The 22,473-nt window shown below is 36.2% G+C and overlaps 2 protein-coding genes across 4 annotated transcripts in view; both read right to left on the bottom strand.

The window, feature by feature from the left end:
• Positions 1-7,006: 7,006 nt before the first annotated feature.
• Positions 7,007-9,407, bottom strand: sf3b5 (splicing factor 3b, subunit 5). 3 transcript variants are annotated; one of them, XM_061976365.2, is made up of 3 exons: positions 9,240-9,407; positions 7,106-7,378; positions 7,007-7,065 (listed from the first exon to the last, which is right to left on the bottom strand). In XM_061976365.2, the coding sequence occupies exon 2, from the start codon at positions 7,375-7,377 to the stop codon at positions 7,117-7,119; it is 261 nt and encodes an 86-aa protein (XP_061832349.1). In that variant the 5' UTR covers position 7,378; positions 9,240-9,407; the 3' UTR covers positions 7,007-7,065; positions 7,106-7,116. The 3 variants fall into 3 exon arrangements, with proteins under 3 accessions (XP_061832349.1, XP_061832289.1, XP_061832206.1); XM_061976305.2 differs by having other exon boundaries at positions 7,099-7,378; XM_061976222.2 differs by having other exon boundaries at positions 7,007-7,378.
• Positions 9,408-19,669: 10,262 nt separating this feature from the next.
• oprm1 (opioid receptor, mu 1) overlaps positions 19,670-22,473 on the bottom strand; it is a 35,571-nt gene continuing 32,767 nt past the window's right edge. The window contains exon 6 of the mRNA XM_061968722.1: positions 19,670-21,830. Within this exon, the coding sequence (XP_061824706.1) occupies positions 21,825-21,830 (6 nt within the window). The 3' untranslated portion in view covers positions 19,670-21,824. The remainder of the gene's footprint in view (positions 21,831-22,473) is intronic.

Raw genomic sequence — 22,473 nt, forward strand, 5'->3', positions numbered from 1 at the left:
CAGACATCGGGGGACAGTCTTTGGGGGGGGACAGTCCTCATGGGACAGTCCTTAGGGGTCAGTCTTTGGGGGGGACAGACATCGAGGGACAGTCTTTGGGGGGGGACAGTCCTCATGGGACAGTAATTGGGGGACAGACATCGGGGGACAGTCCTCGCGGGACAGACATCGGGGGTCAGTCTTTGGGGGGGACAGACATTGAGGGACAGTCTTTGGGGGCGACAGTCCTCGCGGGACAGACATCGGGGGTCGGTCTTTGGGGGAGACAGACATCGAGGGACAGTCTTTGGGGGGACAGTCCTCATGAGACAGTCATTGGGGGACAGTCTTTGGGGGGGACAGTCCTCATGGGACAGTAATTGGGGGACAGACATCGGGGGGACAGTCCTCGCGGGACAGACATCGGGGGTCAGTCTTTGGGGGGGGGGGGGACATTGAGGGACAGTCTTTGGGGGGGACAGTCCTCATGGGACAGTAATTGGGGGACAGACATCGGGGGACAGTCCTCGCGGGACAGACATCGGGGGTCAGTCTTTGGGGGGGGGGGGACATTGAGGGACAGTCTTTGGGGGGGACAGTCCTCATGGGACAGTCATTGGGGGACAGTCCTCGCAGGACAGACATTGGGGGACAGTCCTCGGGGGACAGACATCGAGGGACAGTCTTTGGGGGGGACAGTCCTCGCGGGACAGTCTTTGGGGGGGACAGTCCTCATGGGACAGACATCGGGGGACAGTCTTTGGGGGGGACAGTCCTCGTGGGACAGTCATTGGGGGACAGTCTTTGGAGGCACTGGAGGGCCTCAGTGTGGAGAAGAAACCAAACAATCTCATGCTTCAAACTGAAAAGAACTTTAGAAGTAAAGACAGGCCGAAAAGAAGTTTTCTCTGGCAATGAAGCTCCAACATGTGTGATGAGGTTCTAACTGCTGTGCTGAGGTTCTATCTGCTGTGAAGAGGATCCACCTGCTGTGATGAGGTTCTATCTGCTGTGAAGAGGTTCCACCTGCTGTGATGAGGTTCCACCTGCTGTGATGAGGTTCCACCTGCTGTGATGAGGTTCTATCTGCTGTGAAGCGGTTCCACCTGCTGTGATGAGCATCCACCTGCTGTGATGAGGTTCTATCTGCTGTGAAGAGGTTCCACCTGCTGTGATGAGGTTCTATCTGCTGTGAAGCGGTTCCACCTGCTGTGATGAGCGTCCACCTTCTGTGATGAGGTTCTATCTGCTGTGAAGAGGTTCCACCTGCTGTGATGAGGTTCCACCTGCTGTGATGAGGTTCCACCTGCTGTGATGAAGTTCCACCTGCTGTGATAAGGTTCCACCTGCTGTGATGAGCGTCCACCTGCTGTGATGAAGTTCCACCTGCTGTGATGAGGTTCTATCTGCTGTGAAGAGGTTTTGTCTGCTGTGAAGAGGTTCCACCTGCTGTGATGAGGTTCCACCTGCTGTGAAGAGGTTCCACCTTCTGTGATGAGGTTCTACCTGCTGTGATGAGCGTCCACCTGCTGTGAAGAGGTTCCACCTTCTGTGATGAGGTTCTACTTGCTGTGAAGAGATTCTAGCTGCTGTGATGAGGTTCTACTTGCTGTGAAGAGGTTGTATCTGCTGGGATGAGGTTCTACCTGCAGGTTACTCATGACAGCAGCTGGCATTATGTCACCGAAAGCTGAGATCTACACCAGGGTTGGGTCTTTAAAGAAGGAAGTGTGTGTGTGTGTGTGTGTGTGTGTGTGTGTGTGTGTGTGTGTGTGTGTGTGTGTGTGTGTGTGTGTGTGTGTGTGTGTGTGTGTGTGTGTGTGTGTGTGTGTGTGTGTGTGTGTGTGTTGCTGTGAGGACAGATGGTGAGGACTTGCCCCGTGAAGAGACATGTGGAGGATGATGATGATGATGAAGAAGATGATGGTGACTCAGCACATGAGTCACCATCATCATCACATCAGCGTGTGGTAAACAAAGTCCCATCAGGTGGACGCCACACGTTCTTCTTTCTCGTCTCCACAACATGATCAACAAACACAATTTATGTCAATAAAAATATTGACAGCATTTTATTTTACAGCCTTTTTACTAAATGGAATTCATCCATCTTTGTCCTCAAAATTCTACACACAATACCCCTTAATGACTATGTGAAATAGTTGTAAATATGTTTAAATATGATGTCTGTCTTTGCTGTCATTTGTCTTAACTATGAAATGTGATATTTGTCTATTCTTCACTCTTTTACAACAAGATGGCAGGAAGGCTTTTATCATTTCTTCTCTTATGGTTACTTTTCATTATATTCAGACTTTTATATCTTGCACAGCCTTTTATTGATTTATTTAGAATTGACATCTATTTGATGATCAAATCAATTCAATGTTCATCAAAGAATCCAAAATGGACAATGTTTTGCATGTTAGCATGATAGCTAGCTTGCTAATAACAAGGTCAACAGTGAGGCGTTCAGGGTCCTAACTTTATGTGGGAAGAACTCAGTGTTGACAACTTTTTGTCCAAAGTTGTCACGAATCACTTCTGCATTTGTCCGAAAAGGAGTAGGAAGAAGCTAAATTTAATGAGGAGATTCACTTGACAAATACAAGGATGTTACTCCACCACATACTTGCCAACACTCACAAATTTTCCGGGAGACTCCCGAAATTCAGCGCCTCTCCTGAAAACCTCCCGGGACAAATTTTCTCCCGAAAATCTCCCGATTTTCAGCCGGAGCTGGAGGCGGACCTGAGTGAGGACAGCCTTTTTTCACGTCCGCTTTCCCACAATATAAACAGCGTGCCTGCCCGATCACGTTATTCCAGACAAGGCGTCCAACATACCGCTGATGAGCATGGTGCAGATGGAGAAGATCTTCTCAACGTCCGTGTTGGCGCACACGTTGCTACTGAGGGTGAAGTAGAGGGTGGAGATGTACGAGCTGCGCACCGACGGGCTGCCGACCGTGTTGTTGACGTAGGGCATCTCCAGGCGTTGCCCAGCTCATGGAGCCATCCCCGGGGAAGAGACGGGAGGACAACAGGGTGACAAGAACTAAATCATCCAGACTAAAGATAAATTGTATTATGTTTATCTTACCTAAAAATAAATATATTTATTAATTTAAAAAAAAAAAACTAAATACATTTTTACTATATTTTGCTAAAAACATCCAAATTAATTGTATTTTTATTTGTATTTTTTCTGACTCCTTATTACATCCAGCCATAGAATTATACATTAAAATAAACATATTTGAAATAATTAATTTTAAATGATCATAATAATTCATTTAAAATGACCATATTTCATTATTAAAATAATTGCTTGTTTATCAACAACTTTAGCATTTTATTCATTACATTTTGAAGCTCTCAGAAGCCAAGTTATGTTATATTCCTTAATATTTATTTATGCAAGTTTGAAGTATCAATTATCTAAACACAGTTTTGTTTGCATATTTTCAGGATGTAGATATATATATATATATATATATATATATATATATATATATATATATATATATATATGAATTACTTGACTTGGTGAATTCTAGCTGTAAATAAACTCCTCCCCTCTTAACCACGCCCCCACCCCCCGAAATCGGAGGTCTCAAGGTCGGCAAGTATGCTCTACAAAGTAGCATGATTAATATAGTTAATTGGCACTTTTATTATTTAACACTGAACCTTCCAGCCAGCACTTTTCTGTTTTCTAAAGACAGGTGAGATTTGACCTGCATCCAGGTGTTTATCTCCCTCTGTTAGTTCTGGATCTCATTCACTGGAGTGTTTCCACTCAGTCACAGTCCAAATGAAATGTTGGTTTTGTTAGTCAAACCTTTTCCACTGAGAAACCTTCTGTGGATCATCTAACACTTCATTAAAAAGATGACAAAGTCAATCAGTGGCAGTGTTGTATATAAAATGACTTTACAATTACACTTGTTGTTTTATTAGACTTGTTTTATAATTAGACTTGTTTAAATTGTTTTATAATTAGACTTGTTTAAATTGTTGTTTTATAATTAGACTTGTTTATATTGTTTTATAATTAGACTTGTTTATATTGTTTTATAATTAGACTTATTTATATTGTTTTATAATTAGACTTGTTTATATTGTTTTATAATTAGACTTATTTATATTGTTTTATAATTAGACTTGTTTATATTGTTTTATAATTAGACTTGTTTATATTGTTTTATAATTAGACTTGTTTAAATTGTTTTATAATTAGACTTGTTTATATTGTTTTATAATTAGACTTGTTTAAATTGTTGTTTTATAATTAGACTTGTTTATATTGTTTTATAATTAGACTTGTTTAAATTGTTTTTATAATTAGACTTGTTTATATTGTTTTATAATTAGACTTGTTTATATTGTTTTATAATTAGACTTGTTTAAATTGTTGTTTTATAATTAGACTTGTTTATATTGTTTTATAATTAGACTTGTTTAAATTGTTTTTGTAATTAGACTTGTTTAAATTGGTTTTATAATTAGACTTGTTTAAATTGTTGTTTTATAATTAGACTTGTTTAAATTGTTGTTTTATAATTAGACTTGTTTAAATTGTTGTTTTATAATTAGACTTGTTTATATTGTTTTATAATTAGACTTGTTTAAATTGTTTTTATAATTAGACTTGTTTATATTGTTTTATAATTAGACTTGTTTATATTGTTTTATAATTAGACTTGTTTAAATTGTTGTTTTATAATTAGACTTGTTTATATTGTTTTATAATTAGACTTGTTTAAATTGTTTTTGTAATTAGACTTGTTTAAATTGGTTTTATAATTAGACTTGTTTAAATTGTTGTTTTATAATTAGACTTGTTTAAATTGTTGTTTTATAATTAGACTTGTTTAAATTGTTGTTTTATAATTAGACTTGTTTATATTGTTTTATAATTAGACTTGTTTATATTGTTTTATAATTAGACTTGTTTAAATTGTTTTTGTAATTAGACTTGTTTAAATTGGTTTTATAATTAGACTTGTTTAAATTGTTGTTTTATAATTAGACTTGTTTAAATTGTTGTTTTATAATTAGACTTGTTTATATTGTTTTATAATTAGACTTGTTTAAATTGTTGTTTTATAATTAGACTTGTTTATATTGTTTTATAATTAGACTTGTTTAAATTGTTTTTATAATTAGACTTGTTTATATTGTTTTATAATTAGACTTGTTTATATTGTTTTATAATTAGACTTGTTTAAATTGTTGTTTTATAATTAGACTTGTTTATATTGTTTTATAATTAGACTTGTTTAAATTGTTTTTGTAATTAGACTTGTTTAAATTGGTTTTATAATTAGACTTGTTTAAATTGTTGTTTTATAATTAGACTTGTTTAAATTGTTGTTTTATAATTAGACTTGTTTAAATTGTTGTTTTATAATTAGACTTGTTTATATTGTTTTATAATTAGACTTGTTTATATTGTTTTATAATTAGACTTGTTTAAATTGTTTTTGTAATTAGACTTGTTTAAATTGGTTTTGTAATTAGACTTGTTTAAATTGTTTTATAATTAGACTTGTTTAAATTGTTGTTTTATAATTAGACTTGTTTATATTGTTTTATAATTAAACTTGTTTAAATTGTTTTTATAATTAGACTTGTTTAAATTGTTTTATAATTAGACTTGTTTAAATTGTTGTTTTATAATTAGACTTGTTTATATTGTTTTATAATTAGACTTGTTTACATTGTTTTTGTAATTAGACTTGTTTAAATTGGTTTTATAATTAGACTTGTTTATATTGTTTTATAATTAGACTTGTTTAAATTGTTGTTTTATAATTAGACTTGTTTATATTGTTTTATAATTAGACTTGTTTAAATTGTTGTTTTATAATTAGACTTGTTTAAATTGTTGTTTTATAATTAGACTTGTTTATATTGTTTTATAATTAGACTTGTTTATATTGTTTTATAATTAGACTTGTTTAAATTGTTTTTGTAATTAGACTTGTTTAAATTGGTTTTATAATTAGACTTGTTTAAATTGTTGTTTTATAATTAGACTTGTTTATATTGTTTTATAATTAGACTTGTTTAAATTGTTTTATAATTAAGACTTGTTTATATTGTTTTGTAATTAGACTTGTTTATATTGTTTTATAATTAGACTTGTTTAAATTGTTTTATAATTAGACTTGTTTAAATTGTTGTTTTATAATTAGACTTGTTTATATTGTTTTATAATTAGACTTGTTTATATTGTTTTATAATTAGACTTGTTGTGTTTAGTGTGCCTGGGTCAATAAAAAAGTAAGCTGAGGGCCACAAATGCTATTCAGTGACAGTAGAAGTCAAATACAAACTAAATAATATTGACAGTAGGTTGTAATATTAGATGATAAATACAAATATTCAACATGAGGTGTAAACAAACATGTTCCAGAACAAAACAACACTTTCCTCAGCAACCATGCGACTGAAGAGGTGAGTTAGAATGAAACATGTTGAATACGATCATTCTAACATTGGAGTGAAATTCAATGAGTTGCTGCATCTGCAAAAATGACGTTCAAAGCAAATGATAATCTGCAACAATTCTTCTCAATAAGAGAAGAGAAATAGAACATCTCATCTAAAACATGAGTATGCACTTAAGACCTTTAGCAAGTTATGTGGAATTAAATGATTTCAGCAAAAAATGTACTGATATGATCCACTTTAAGACAAAAGTGTTTACAAAGTACAAAGAATTCATCTTGAATTTAATTGAAAATGAGATATTAGTCACCTCATTATGACTGAACTTCAAGTATTCCTTACAATTGTTTGGAATTAATTGATGTATAATTGTGTTACAAAATAAGATTTGGAATTAATTTATGTATATTGTGCTACAAAGTAAGAATTGGAATTAATTGATGTATATTGTGCTACAAAGTGGACAAAAGTGTTAGTTAACTGCTATGCTATAACTTTGTTGGACATGTCAGGAGACATGAAAACAATATAATGTAACTATTTATGTATTACAAGTCAAATATATAACATTTAGTTAGGTAGAAAAAGGTGTTTTAATGAGCAAGATGATGGTTTTCACCCTAAGCAGGTGGAGAATGCCCCAGGTGTGCAGTGATTAAAGCAAGCAGGTATGGAATGTTCAGGAGTCGTCAGGCTTGTCCAGAGGAGGTCCGCAGGGCTGCAGCATCTTCTCCATGAGGTTGAAGCGGACACGAGCCTTGCTCTCGTTCTCGGCCACAGAGAAGTAGTTGAGCAGGTCAAAGTGTCCCATGTAGGAGCAGTAAGAGTCCCGGTGCTGGTTCACCAGCCACTCCCACTTGCTGGTGTCTGCGTGGCCTGTGCCGATGTACTTGGACTGCAGGTGCTCCAGCTGGCTGTGGATGTTGTACCTGTCCGTCATTCTGGGAGCACAACAACAACTTCTTAGTACTCTTTCACAGTTATTGTTTGCTATATAGTCAGTTATTGTTTGCTACATAGTCAGCTATTGTTTGCTACATAGTCAGCTACTGTTTGCTACATAATCAGCTATTGTTTGCTACATAGTCAGCTATTGTTTGCTACATAGTCAGCTATTGTTTGCTGCATAGTCAGTTTAGTGCATAGTCAGTTATTGTTTGCTACATAGTCACTTATTTGCTACATAGTCAGTTGTTTACTGCATAGTCAGTTTAGTACATCAATAGTTATTGTTTGCTGCATAGTCAGTTATTGTTTGCTACATAGTCAGTTTAATGCATCGACAGTTATTGTTTGCTGTATAGTCAGTTTAGTGCATAGTCAGTTATTGTTTGCTACATAGTCAGTTATTGTTTGCTATCAGTTATTGTTTGTCAGTTTAGTACATCAACAGTTATTTTATGCAGTCAGTTATTGTTGCATAGTCAGTTTAGTACATCAACAGTTATTGTTTGCTACATAGTCAGCTATTGTTTGCTACATAGTCAGTTTAATGCATCGACAGCTATTGTTTGCTGCATAGTCAGTTTAGTGCATAGTCAGTTATTGTTTGCTACATAGTCAGTTATTGTTTGCTACATAGTCAGTTATTGTTTGCTACATAGTCAGTTTAATGCATCGACAGCTATTGTTTGCTGCATAGTCAATTTAGTGCATAGTCAGTTATTGTTTGCTGCATAGTCAGTTATTGTTTGCTGCATAGTCAGTTTAGTGCATAGTCAGTTATTGTTTGCTGCATAGTCAGTTTAGTGCATAGTCAGCTATTGTTTGCTACATAGTCAGCTATTGTTTGCTGCATAGTCAGTTTAGTGCATAGTCAGTTATTGTTTGCTACATAGTCAGTTTAGTACATCAACAGTTATTTTCTGCATAGTCAGTTATTGTTTGCTGCAAAGTCAGTTTAGTGCATAGTCAGTTATTGTTTGCTATATAGTCAGTTATTGTTTGCTATCAGTTATTGTTTGTCAGTTTAGTACATCAACAGTTATTTTCTGCAGTCAGTTATTGTTGCATAGTCAGTTTAGTACATCAACAGTTATTGTTTGCTACATAGTCAGTTTAATGCATCGACAGCTATTGTTTGCTGCATAGTCAGTTTAGTGCATAGTCAGTTATTGTTTGCTACATAGTCAGTTATTGTTTGCAACATAGTCAGTTTAATGGATCGACAGATATTGTTTGCTGCATAGTCAGTTTAGTGCATAGTCAGTTATTGTTTGCTCCATAGTCAGTTATTGTTTGCTACATAGTCAGTTTAATGCATCGACAGCTATTGTTTGCTGCATAGTCAATTTAGTGCATAGTCAGTTATTGTTTGCTGCATAGTCAGTTTAGTGCATAGTCAGCTATTGTTTGCTACATAGTCAGTTATTGTTTGCTGCATAGTCAGTTTAGTGCATAGTCAGTTATTGTTTGCTACATAGTCAGTTTAGTACATCAACGGTTATTTTCTGCATAGTCAGTTATTGTTTGCTGCATAGTCAGTTATTGTTCGCTACATAGTCAGTTATTGTTTGCTGCATAGTCAGTTTAATGCATAGTCAGTTATTGTTTGCTATATAGTCAGTTATTGTTTGCTACATGGTCAGTTTAGCAGCTAACATCGACTCTTCAACTCTTTAATATTTAACACGAACTGTTTCCTAAAAAACACATGCTAGCTGTAGCTAACTAGCTGTAGCTAACTAGCTGCTAGCTGTAGCTAACTAGCATGCTAAGATCGTCACGCTTTGAACGACAGCGAACATGTTTCCATTCACCAAAGCACAATACTCTCGTACAGTAGATTGTAAAATGACTTACTTTGTTATTTGTCCGAGACAAGTTGTTGCAAGAATATTCGTGCAGGAAAAGTCAAAAAGATGCAAATTTCTCCTCTTCTTTCTTACTAGGCCACGTGGCGAGTACTTCCGGTGTGGCCGTCCGGACCAAGAAATGTTCCGACATGAAACATTAACCTGCAGCGTTTACTTTTCCGGAACCCGGCTAATTATTCCCTTTCTTTTAATTATTTATCTTTTTTACTCGTATCATTGTCATATTTATGCGGATTAAAGTCCAAAAGTCTCTCTGTAATTGCACGGTTGATGTTAAAAGTAAATGCAATGAACATTTCCGGGGTTCTGTCCGTCAAAAGAAATGTACTTACGCATAGGTTCCGCCTTCAATAAAGTTGCGTTAATCCTCAATCAATATTATTATTATTATTATTATTATTATCATTATATTATTATTATTATTATTATTATTATTATTATTATTATCATCATCATTATATTATTAATATCATTATCATTATCATTATCATTATATTATTATTATTATTATTATTATTATTATTATTATTATTATTATTATTATTATCATTATATTATTATTATTATTATTATTATCATCATTATATTATTAATATCATTATCATTATATTATTATTATTATTATTATTATTATTATTATTATTATTATTTTTGTTATTATTATCATTATATTATTATTATTATCATTATCATTATATTATTATTATTATTATTATTATTATCATTATATTATTATTATTATTATTATTATTATTATTATTATCATTATTATTATTATCATTATATTATTATTATTATTATTATTATTATTATTATTATCATCATCATTATATCAATATATTCAAGCAATAGTACTCACTTAAGGCATTGTAGCAAAATAAGTGTGTATGTCGTTGGACTAACAGCTAATGTATTTATTCTTACTGTGCATAAATATTAACATACAAATATAAATGTCAAATAAAAGTCAACGTTTTGGGGAAACAAAAACAATTATAATTCATAAAAGTAGACATTTTCGAGTAAAACCTATTTTCTGTAACCCGATGTAGATGTAAAACCTGAAATACGTGACTTAATTGACATATGTTTGTTTTAAAATAATTTAGTGTTTTGTTTTATATTGTGTGATGATAATTTGTGCGACTTAGAAGCACCCTCATGTATTTGTGTATGGATTGTGTTCCATTCAAAACATAAATACATGTAAGCAGGATAATCTAATGAGTTAGATCAGTGTTTAACTGTAGGGCCGTGAGCGCCCCCTGGAGGGCCGCCAAAATATATCTGTCTGTCGGCAAACTTGTAATACACTTTTCCACCACATGTGGCAGTAATGAGGATATCAGACTAGCAGAAGACGTGTGCAGATAAAGTAAAGAAGTTTCTCAAGCGCAAAAATAAAGACTAAATATTAGCAGTAAAAGCAGTTCGCAAACTAGCAATGGAGCTGAGAGATCAGGTGTTTGAAGCGAGTTAGTCACTTACTAACTAGCTGTAGGTCTTGTAAACATGAACTTCAACTTTCAGATAGCTGCTGTCCAACAATCTCGCTAGCAAGAGGTCACGGTCAGAGAGGTTAAAGGTCACTTCTAAAACAGAGTTTGCTAGCTAGTTAGCTAGTAAACCTTAACTCTAAACGAGGTAAATAAAAAATAAACACATGCAAATGTCTCAGCCTAACTAGCGTGCAGATTAGCCAGCTAACTAGTCAGCTAGCTATCATGCTAACATTCAAAACATTGTCCAGAAATGCCACCTGCTGTCAATAAATCATGTTACTGGCTAAGTAATTGTAGTGTTTGACTATCATGTTACTGGCTAAGTAATAGTAGTGTTTGACTATCATGTTACTGGTTAAGTAATAGTAGTATTTGACTATCATGTTACTGGCTAAGTAATAGTAGTGTATGACTATTATGTTACTGGCTAAGTAATAGTAGTGTTTGACTATCATGTTACTGGCTAAGTAATAGTAGTGTATGACTATCATGTTACTGAGTAAGTAATAGTAGTGTTTGACTATCATGTTACTGGCTAAGTAATAGTTAAGTTAAAGTTAACAGTTAATAGTAGTGTTTGACTATCATGAGCACTGAAAGGCTTTAATGTGTTCTAACATTGTGACTGTTACACTTTAGCAGATGAGAGCCACAAAGCGTGTAATCCAAGAGTAGAGAAGTGGGAGAAGGTGAGAAACATTTCCACAGTTGGCTGCGTGATGGAACTGAGCATGTAATTGTGTGCAGAGGATTGGGGAAAAGCTATTTGTTACTACAAAGACTACTTCCCTGTGAGAGACGTCATGTTTCCTGCTGGTCATGCCAGATGGACGCACACACTGTTTTTCTTTTCCTTTTTTTGTCATCTTATTCTCCACAGGAGCTGCAAAAACATTATTTGGTCTTTTTGTCAGCATGCTTATAAAATCATGGAGGAGCTTTTATGTGCTGGGTGGCTTTGGAAGAATGTTCTGGAGATATGCTCCAGCACCCCCCACATCCCCATAAGGGACAAGCGGTAGAAAATGGATGAATGGATAATCACAGAAAGATAGACTTTTTTTGTCATTAATAAGTGTACCATAGACACATCATGTTCACATCACTTTTAATACCATGACTGGACAATTCATTTGCCTGAATGAAATGTATCTTTTTGAAAGAGCTCAACATGAAAAAAATACTTGCAGTGCTTTGGTTAGATTTCATATTTTGTAGGAATACTGAATTTGTAGGTGAATTAAAAATACATATAAAATGTAACAATAATAGTGATAATATTTAACATAATGACAAAACAAATAAAAATAAATACATGTAAATATAAAAAGAAAAACAAATACAGAAATAAAATACAGCGAAATGAAAAATAAATATAAATATGTAATAATAATCAATATAATGACGAATGTCATAATTACAAATAATTATCAACATAACGACAATGTAAACAAATTAAATAAAATAACAAATTAAATAAAATAAACTACAGAAAAGCAAGTAAAACAAATATTGTGATATGTTCTAGGGATCAAATGTTACATTTATTATTATGATTTTTATTATTATTATTATTATTGTAACTAAGCAAACGTTTACAGGCCTTGGTTGGATTGTTCATTGGAGTATTTGGCAGAGGTGGGACCAAGTCATTGTTTTGCAAGTCACAAGTAAGTCTCAAGTCTTTGCCCTCAAGTCCGAGTCAAGTCCCGAGTCAAGACAGGCAAGCCCCGAGTCAAGTCCAAAGTCAAGACTGGAAAGTCTCAAGTCAAGTCCTAAGTCCTTTCAAGTCCTTTTAACCACAGACTAATATATTAACACAGATTGTGTATGCTTTTCAAACGCTGTACTTATTTATTAAAACAAGTGCATTTGAAATTGCAGGAAAGAAAATTGTGCTGACATTGCACTTTATAATAGCACTATTAACCAGTCATTTGAAACATTAACTCATTCCTTTACAGAACAAACACATTGAAAAATAAAGTGCAAATGTACTTATTTGTACAAAAGTGTTAACATTGAAAAAACATGACATATACGTGAACATAACAAAAAAGTTGTACTTTTTATATGTCAGGGCCCTATGCTGCATTGCATTTGCAAAAGACCAAATTAGCCAAGAGTCTGTCAGTCATTTGTGCACGATGGGGGCGTAGTATGATGCCACCATGGCTGAAAACTCGCTCCACTGGAGCACTGGAGGCAGGCACTGCCAAGACTCTCATGGCCACTCGGAACAGTGAAGGAAGAGTCTTCATGTTCAATGCCCAGAACAAAAGGGGGGAGAGAGTTGTTTTGGGTTGGTGCACTACTTGTAAGTGTATCTTGTGTTTTTTATGTTGATTTAATTAAAAAAAGAAGAAAAAAAAAATTTCTTGTGCGGCCCGATACCAATCGATCCACGGACCAGTACCGGGCCGCGGCCCGGTGGTTGGGGACCACTGAGGTAAACAACCAACAGTATGTCAGAAAGCTAGCTAAAACGGTACACATATTCATAATATAGTATACATTTGAACTGACCTTTATTTGACTATTTTTGTCTTTTTTTAGGTGGCTAAAATACGCGGTGCTGCTGACCGCCGTCTAACGTTACGTGTGATATATTGACTAACGTAACCCTGCTTAAAAAAAAATCACTGAACAAAAAGTATGAATAAGGTAGTGAACTGCAACAGATTCCCGTGTTTGCAATAACGTTCTAACGTTAGCAGTGAGTTTACAGCCCCACTGATTTAACTACACTGCAAATAAAAGTCACGTTACTTAGCCAATAAACGTTATCTTACATTCAAAACTTACCCTTCTTTGTGCAACTTCAAATGCCGGACGAAGTTGGAAGTTGTTGCCTCTCCATCAGTCATTTTGGAACCGCATGTGTTGCATACTGCAAACCGTTTTGTGTTGACCACCTCGTAATTTTTATAGCCAAACAAAATTATTTTAGGTATCATTTTTTGTTCACTGGCGTGTGGTTTGGACATGTCTTCTTCGTTGGTTGTCCTGCAATTTGATTGGATGAATGCTGTGTGATGAAAACAAAGTAGATCTAATTTGATTGGCTGTTGTACTGAGAGCACACCAGCTGACACACGCAACGCTGATAGACAAGTACACAATGAAAAATACGGAGCGCTCCCGAATAACTTTTTCATCTTTGGGTTTTGGGGAAAGTAGCAAGTCATGTCAAGTCATGTCAATTCAAAAGGCTCAAGTCCAAGTGAAGTCACAAGTCATTGATGTTAAAGTCGAAGTCGAGTTGCAAGTCTTTTTACATTTTGTCAAGTCCAGTCTAAAGTCATCAAATTCATGACTCGAGTCTGACTCGAGTCCAAGTCATGTGACTCGAGTCCACACCTCTGGTATTTGGATTAGTGATGCAGTGGTTCATTAGAACATGTACGTTCTAAACTAATACTTTACAAGTGAAGCATTGGAATGATTTACAAACATTTACAAAAACAATCTTCAGTTTTTTCTGGGGTTCACATTTTAAATGAAAGATTATCAATAAAAATGTGCCAAAAGTACACAAACCTTTAATTAATGCAGTGGTGTAAAAATAACAATATACTTGCAGCTAATGAAAACTTCATGAAAAGAATGATGATGATAAATGATCATAAAGTTCCAATTCCATTAGATGGAGTCATCACTTCAATGCTACTTTTTCATCTTTCATCAAAAAAATATCCTTTGATGGCCTTCAGTGTGCCAGGAGAACGTCTGACAGCTGCCTGAGTGATGGTGCAGCCATCATCTTCCAGGGGAGGTAGAGTGATGGTGCAGCCATCATCTTCCAGGGGAGGTAGAGTGATGGTGCAGCCATCATCTTCCAGAGGAGGTTGAGTGATGGTGCAGCCATCATCTTCCAGGGGAGGTAGAGTGATGGTGCAGCCATCATCTTCCAGAGGAGGTTGAGTGATGGTGCAGCCATCATCTTCCAGGGAGGTTGTTAAGAAAGAACATTTCATGGTGAAGAGAAAGTAAAGCTGCGTTCCAAATCAATAATTTCAGATAATCCATGCAGTTCCAAGAGCACATGATGTGTCTGAGAGGCTCATGCAGCTGTGTGCTGGAGTCAGTCAGTGATAGGATGCTGATGCTGCTGTTGCCATGGTGACTGATGAGCTGCTCTGCAGATGCAGGACCAAATCCCAGCTTGACGGACGTTTGTTTGCAAATCCACTTACAAGGAGAGGAAGAGGACTTTTTACTTATTTATTTATTAGGTTTTATTTTTGTTTTTGAACAAAAGCCAACATTTTCTTACGAGCGCAAAGCAGGACGTGAGGAATCAAAAGACATTTCCTGAGTGAACATCGTCAAATGTTGAAATCATTTCCATGAAGAATTTCCTCGCAGGGATCATCAAATACTTTTTCTTCTTCAGCCGATATTTGTCCAACATCACCACTCCTTTCAATGTCAAGTCCATTTATCTGTTCCAGTGTCAAACCCTCCTGTCATATACAGCAGTGGTTCTTAACTAGAGCCCCACTTGTTCTTAACTAGAGCCCAACTTGTGGACCCCCCCAAATATATATTGTTTCTCAGCAGCAATACTCAGGTGTAATACACTTTTACACCACTTGTGGCAGTAATGACAACATCACACAAACAGAAGAAGTCTGGGACTAAAGTCATTTAGAAGTTTTTTTAGCGCAACAATTATGACTAAAGTGGTGAATCTGTATTTTCATGTGCACTTTAATTTTTATTGACATTTGTATTTAAGAAACTGATTCTTTGATCATTTAGTTTATTTACATAATTGTATGTAAATGTATTTTTATGTCTTGATTAGTCATTATTTTTCTAATCAGCCTGACCTGAGCCTAATAATATTTATATAGAAACACAAAGTTTTACATTTCATTTTGGAATAAGACCTTGTGGAAAAAGTGAAGCGAATGTATTTGTAAAATCAGCAAAGTGATCCTCCTGTCATATAAAGGATCCTTGACTAGCCTTTTTTTGCAGCAGAATTTCAAAAACGGCACAGCGCTCCTTTCAAATAGAAGATCTTTGTTTACCTCTTTTGCAGTGGATCCTTAAAAAGAGCAGAGCAGCGCTGTCGTATAGATGATCTTTGATAAGATAGTTTCCTCTTATTATTTGTATTGACCTTTTTCCTTTGACAGAGTGAAAGTTGTGATCAGTGTTGACATAAAAATGCTGGCAGAAAAACATCTTTTTGCTGCTGTCGTCCACATTTGGAGCCCCAGAATGCATTTTGTCAAAGGTTGTTGTGGGAGTGCAGGTTGTGCGTCACAAGAGGCTCATCAACTTGACGTTTTATAAACAAGATGCATTTGTTCCAGAAGCTGTTTCAACGTTCTACTGACGTGCATGAAAGCCTGACGTCACGTTTCCTCCGTCAATTGCAGACGTTCAGCCAATATTCTCCTCCAGCCTGCAAATACACTCAGGTAGCAAAGATGGCATCCTTGCAACATCATGTCATATTCACACAACACTAAATAAAATAACACCTGTCAAGAATTTCATTCCAAATGTTGGAAAAATGTCATAAAAACTCTACAAAAAACACACAATTATTGTTTATCTCAAAGCATTTGTATTTTTTTTTAATGATTATGGATCAACGTAAAATCGCATTTTTTTGTGGTATTGCCTTAAAATATTGTTTCTCACTTGTAATACACTTTCCCACCACTTGTGGCAGCAATGACAAGTGTTGTCATTGCTGTGGTCACGACTTCTTCAAACAGAAGAAGTCATAGAGAAGTTGTTTTAGTGCAAACATGAGTGAAGTGGTGAAGCTGTACTTTTAGTTGCACTTTAATTTGATTGACTATTTAGTTAAGAAACTGATTTTTTGATCATTTAGTTTATTGACATAATTGTATGTAAATGTATTGTGATGAGTCATTATCAGCCTTAAGAGACTCAAGTGTTCAATAAAAATAATAATATTTATATGGAAACACAACGTTTATTATCATCTGACAAGGTTGCAAACTGTACGAAGCTTAGATAGAATTGTTGAATTTGATTGAAATGAGGAGTCGGATCACTTAATATTTGTGTGGGCCCCGGACCCCTCTGTAGTGGAAAGGTCGGGCCCCAAGGTCACAAAGGTTAAGAACCCCTGATATTAAACACATTTGACTAGATTGTTTTTGCGGAGGTGTAAGTTCTCCAAGACAGCAGGGTTGTCCTGTTGAATAGAGGATCTTTGATGAGTGTTTTTGCTACTTTGCTGCTTTTAGTGATAGGGCCTTAAAATGACTGTAGAGGGTCTAAATTTGATATTTTTTTAAATGTAATTAAAAAAAATGTTGATTTTAAAAAAACAACGTCCAAATATTCTTTTGTTAATGTTAAAATATTTGACAAATAATAATAATAATGAATTGAAAAACAACACTGCCCCTGCCATAGGGGAATATCATTTCATTTCTTCCAAACATTTACATACGTTATTTTTTAAATTAGATAAAAAATGACCATAAAACGCAATATGTTTGGTTCTTTAAAAATAGTTTTGAATGTATTTTTAATCCAACAGTTTACCTCCATATTAGAATCATGTTTTAAATCATTTTAAAAGCAATGAAAAAGAAACAGAGTGTGTGTCATTCAACAATACAGTTTGAATCAAAGTGCATCAGTTGTAAGACTCCTAGTTTCTACAAGGGATAGTCAAGCTCTACATAAGTGATGTCTAGCATGTCATATTCATCTTTTCAACGTCTCATTTTTTTCTTCATCAATTCTATTTCCAAGTCAAGCAAAAATGGTCACTTTTTCAGGTTTTTTTTTTTTAGGTGAAATTCAGTTTTTTGTGAATGAAGGTCTTTTAAAAATGATGTTGTACAACTTTAATGTTTGTAGGCATCAACACAACAAGTACAGCAACACCACGTCCATGAAAAGAAGAAGAACAGTAATGCAAATACACTTTGGTGACTCTCAGGAACGTTACAAGACATTTCTTATAGTTGAAGCACTATGATTGACAATACTTACTCCTCATCACAGATTACACTTCCAGTGGTGTCTTTGTGGTCCAAAATAAAAAGCAACATAACACAAACAATGACTAGCAAAGCATCATCTTCATAAAAATACAGGCACACAGAAAATTGAAAGGCAGCTGGCGGGGGCTCCCTGGCCAAAAAAAGACTAAAAAAACATGATATTAAATTATAATATATTATATTATAGTATATTTTATTATATTATATTGTATTATATTCAAAGCATCCTGACTATGGTGTTTTCCACAGCATTTCTCAGTAAAGACCCATTCATCTTTTACCAAGGCAAAGGTGTGTTTATTCAGAGGAAATACAGATTATATATATATATATATATATATATATATATATATATATATATATATATATATATATATATATATATATATATATATATATATATATATATCCATCCATTTTCTACCACGGGGGGCGCAGGAGTATATATATATATATATATATATATATATATATATATATATATATACATATATATATATATATATATGGATAAGTGTATTTGAAGTGCAGCCTTTTCGTTTCCTTGGCCAGCAAGCATGAAAGAGCTCTTTAATAACAACCCTCCAAGATGATGACCGCCATTATCATCCAAGCAGCTCGTACGGGCAAAAGGCCATTTTAGTCCCTTCGGCCGCGCACTGAAGGCCATTAAATTAGTTGATATCTTTTTTTGCAAACGGCAGTATTGATAAAAGATGACAAGGTCGACTCAAATACTCCTTTTCTAACATTGAATTGGATTGGAACTTGGAGTTCATTTATTTTCTAGTTGCTCCTTTCTTTTGAACATTTTCATCGCTGACTTAATTAACAGCATTTGTAACCAAAAATCAATTCCTAAACAGCGATTCACAAATTCATCAAATAACTTCATTATTTGGAAGCTAAATCCTTTTTTGCAAGCCGTATACAGGTAAAAGCCAGTACATTAGAATATTTTGCAAAACTTGATTTATTTCAGTAATTGCATTCAAAAGGTGTAACTTGTACATTATATTTATTCATTGCACACAGACTGATGCATTCAAATGTTTATTTCATTTAATTTTGATGATTTGAAGTGGCAACAAATGAAAATCCAAAATTCCGTGTGTCACAAAATTAGAATATTACTTAAGGCTAATACAAAAAAGGGATTTTTAGAAATGTTGGCCAACTGAAAAGTATGAAAATGAAAAATATGAGCATGTACAATACTCAATACTTGGTTGGAGCTCCTTTTGCCTCAATTACTGCGTTAATGCGGCGTGGCATGGAGTCGATGAGTTTCTGGCACTGCTCAGGTGTTATGAGAGCCCAGGTTGCTCTGATAGTGGCCTTCAACTCTTCTGCGTTTTTGGGTCTGGCATTCTGCATCTTCCTTTTCACAATACCCCACAGATTTTCTATGGGGCTAAGGTCAGGGGAGTTGGCGGGCCAATTTAGAACAGAAATACCATGGTCCGTCAACCAGGCACGGGTAGATTTTGCGCTGTGTGCAGGCGCCAAGTCCTGTTGGAACTTGAAATCTCCATCTCCATAGAGCAGGTCAGCAGCAGGAAGCATGAAGTGCTCTAAAACTTGCCGGTAGACGGCTGCGTTGACCCTGGATCTCAGGAAACAGAGTGGACCGACACCAGCAGATGACATGGCACCCCAAACCATCACTGATGGTGGAAACTTTACACTAGACTTCAGGCAACGTGGATCCTGTGCCTCTCCTGTCTTCCTCCAGACTCTGGGACCTCAATTTCCAAAGGAAATGCAAAATTTGCTTTCGTCAGAAAACATGACTTTGGACCACTCAGCAGCAGTCCAGCTGGTGTCGGTCCACTCTGTTTCCTGAGATCCAGGGTCAACGCAGCCGTCTACCAGCAAGTTTTAGAGCACTTCATGCTTCCTGCTGCTGACCTGTTTCTTTTGGACACGACCTTCTTTCTGTGCAGGAAGTCATCGTACAGAGGAAGATGTTTCTGTCGTGCACATGACAGGAAAGTCTTCAAAATAAACTTTTATCCTCTATTTATTATTCATCAATTGAAGGCTTAAATACGTTACAATGAAAATATTCATACATTGAAAATGTGATCCCTAGGAATGTCATTTTTTGACATTGTCATTGGATTGATAAATATTATGAATCTGTTTAAAATACTCTATTTTCCTTATTAGTGTACTTCATTATTTAGATTTGATTCATTTTAATTATGATTCTGTCATTGACAACATATATTTACTTTTACATTTCCGTTACCTTTATTCTCTGATTGACTGGGAGAAACCACACAGTTGTACTGCTTTAGTTAAAAAATATGTTTCCTTCCCATAAAATAAGCACTTTTTATTGATTTATTTGGTTGCTGTTTTTAACAAAAGCCAACAATTTCTGACAAGCTCGAAGCAGGAAGTGAGGAATCAAAAGATTAAGATTGCATTTCCTGAATGAACGTCATCAAAATGTTAAAAGAATGTGATGTCAGACGTAGTATTTCCTTGCAGGGATCGTCAAATACTTTTTTCTTCTTTAGCCAATATTTGTCCAACACGTCACATGATAAATATTATGAGTCTGTTTAAAATACTCTATTTTCCTTATTAGTGTACTCATTTATTTAGACTTTATCCATTTTAATTCTGTCATTGAAAAAAATATATTTAGTTTTACATTTCCGTGACCTTTTCTCTCTGATTGACTGGGAGAAACCACACAGTTGCACTGCTTTAGTTACCAAATATATTTCCTCCCATAAAATAAGCACTTTTTATTTTTTGTTGGCCAGGCAGAGTAAATATCAAGCACTTCATCAGGAACTACGACACGAGTACAAACAATCCTGCGTGTTTAAATGACATCAAGGTGCACTCAGACCGCCGGTAATGGCCGCTCTTTTTCACAGCTCGTGTCAAGGCGTCCAAACACGCTAATGCGTCTGCTTTTCAATACCATCGATGTGGTAAACAAAGCTGCTTTGGCTTCACTTTTTGAAGTGGACTGAACACGGAGAGAGAGAGAACATGCTGAGCGGCTTCATGTCTGTTGTCAGAAGTCCACAAACAAGTGACTTTTTCCACAGAATTAAGTCAAGATACAACATTTGTGTGCATACAAGGTCACATGACACCTGCAAGGTCACATGACACCTGCACACACCTGCAAGGTCACATGACACCTGCACAAACCCAACTAGCCGCCATTGAGCATCTTACTTGTATCCATCCATCCATCCATCCATTTTCTACCGCTTATTCCCTTCGGGGGTGGCGGGGGGTGCTGGAGCCTATCTCAGCTACAATCGGGCGGAAGGCGGGGTACACCCTGGACAAGGGCCAAAGTAGAAACTGTCTCATTTTGGTGCAGATCCGCTTCATAACAGGAACACGTCATTGCTTCGGACTTTTTCATGTTCAGTTGGGTTCCGTGGATTTATTTGTTGACACAGCACATTTCGGGAGGCCAAAGTTGTGCACAGACAGCAACATTGTGCAAGAATAAAAGAAAAAGGTCACATAGAAGAACACAAGAGTCAAATATACTTTTTAAAGAAGTGCAGAATATATCAGCTAAAATAGCAATAACATGTAGAAGAAGAACTAAAAAGAAAGAAGATGTCCTGCCTAAGTGGACTTGAGTACATTGAAATGTCCTCAGAGACTGGAAGGTTGTTCCATGGTCTAGACCCTGCTGGACTCATGCATGGGGCGAGTGGAGGAAAGAAGCAGCAGGTGGCGCTGTGCTGTGCTGTGCTGCCACTGCAGGCCTGGCATGGAACTGCAGCCTTTTCTTACTGCATCAACTCTCGCAGGTGTACCTAATCAAGTGTCTGCCTCTTAGGGGAGGAGCTAAAGTCTGTGTGGTCACAAAGTCATGTGACGTCACGCTCCAACGAGCAGGAAACATCAACTTTACCTGCGGCGCCCTCTTGGCCAAGGATGGCGTCCAACATGTCAGAGCCCCGTGGTGACTTGAGTCACTTCACAGCTGACTTCCTCCTTGCCGCCGCCGCCGCCGCCGCCGCCGCCACACCGCCCTGAGTCCACCGACGTCTCCGCCACGGCTAGTCATACCTGCAGGAGATCACATGACACACACTAGTCACACCTGCAGGAGATCACATGACACACTAGTCACACCTGCAGGAGATCACATGACACACTAGTCACACCTGCAGGAGATCACATGACACACTAGTCACACCTGCAGGAGATCACATGAAACACTAGTCACACCTGCAGGAGATCACATGACACACACTAGTCACACCTGCAGGAGATCACATGACACACTAGTCACACCTGCAGGAGATCACATGACACACACTAGTCACACCTGCAGGAGATCACATGACACACTAGTCACACCTGCAGGAGATCACATGACACACACTAGTCACACCTGCAGGAGATCACATGACACACTAGTCACACCTGCAGGAGATCACATGACACACTAGTCACACCTGCAGGAGATCACATGACACACTAGTCACACCTGCAGGAGATCACATGAAACACTAGTCACACCTGCAGGAGATCACATGACACACTAGTCACACCTGCAGGAGATCACATGACACACACTAGTCACACCTGCAGGAGATCACATGACACACACTAGTCACACCTGCAGGAGATCACATGACACACTAGTCACACCTGCAGGAGATCACATGACACACACTAGTCACACCTGCAGGAGATCACATGACAC

This window comes from Nerophis lumbriciformis, linkage group LG02 (genome assembly GCF_033978685.3).
Source record: "Nerophis lumbriciformis linkage group LG02, RoL_Nlum_v2.1, whole genome shotgun sequence".
Taxonomy (NCBI): Eukaryota; Metazoa; Chordata; class Actinopteri; order Syngnathiformes; family Syngnathidae; genus Nerophis; species Nerophis lumbriciformis.

Excerpts from the sequence above, each read along its gene's own strand:
- sf3b5 (XM_061976365.2), bottom strand. The coding sequence starts at position 7,377 with ATGACGGACAGGTACAACATCCACAGCCAGCTGGAGCACCTGCAGTCC.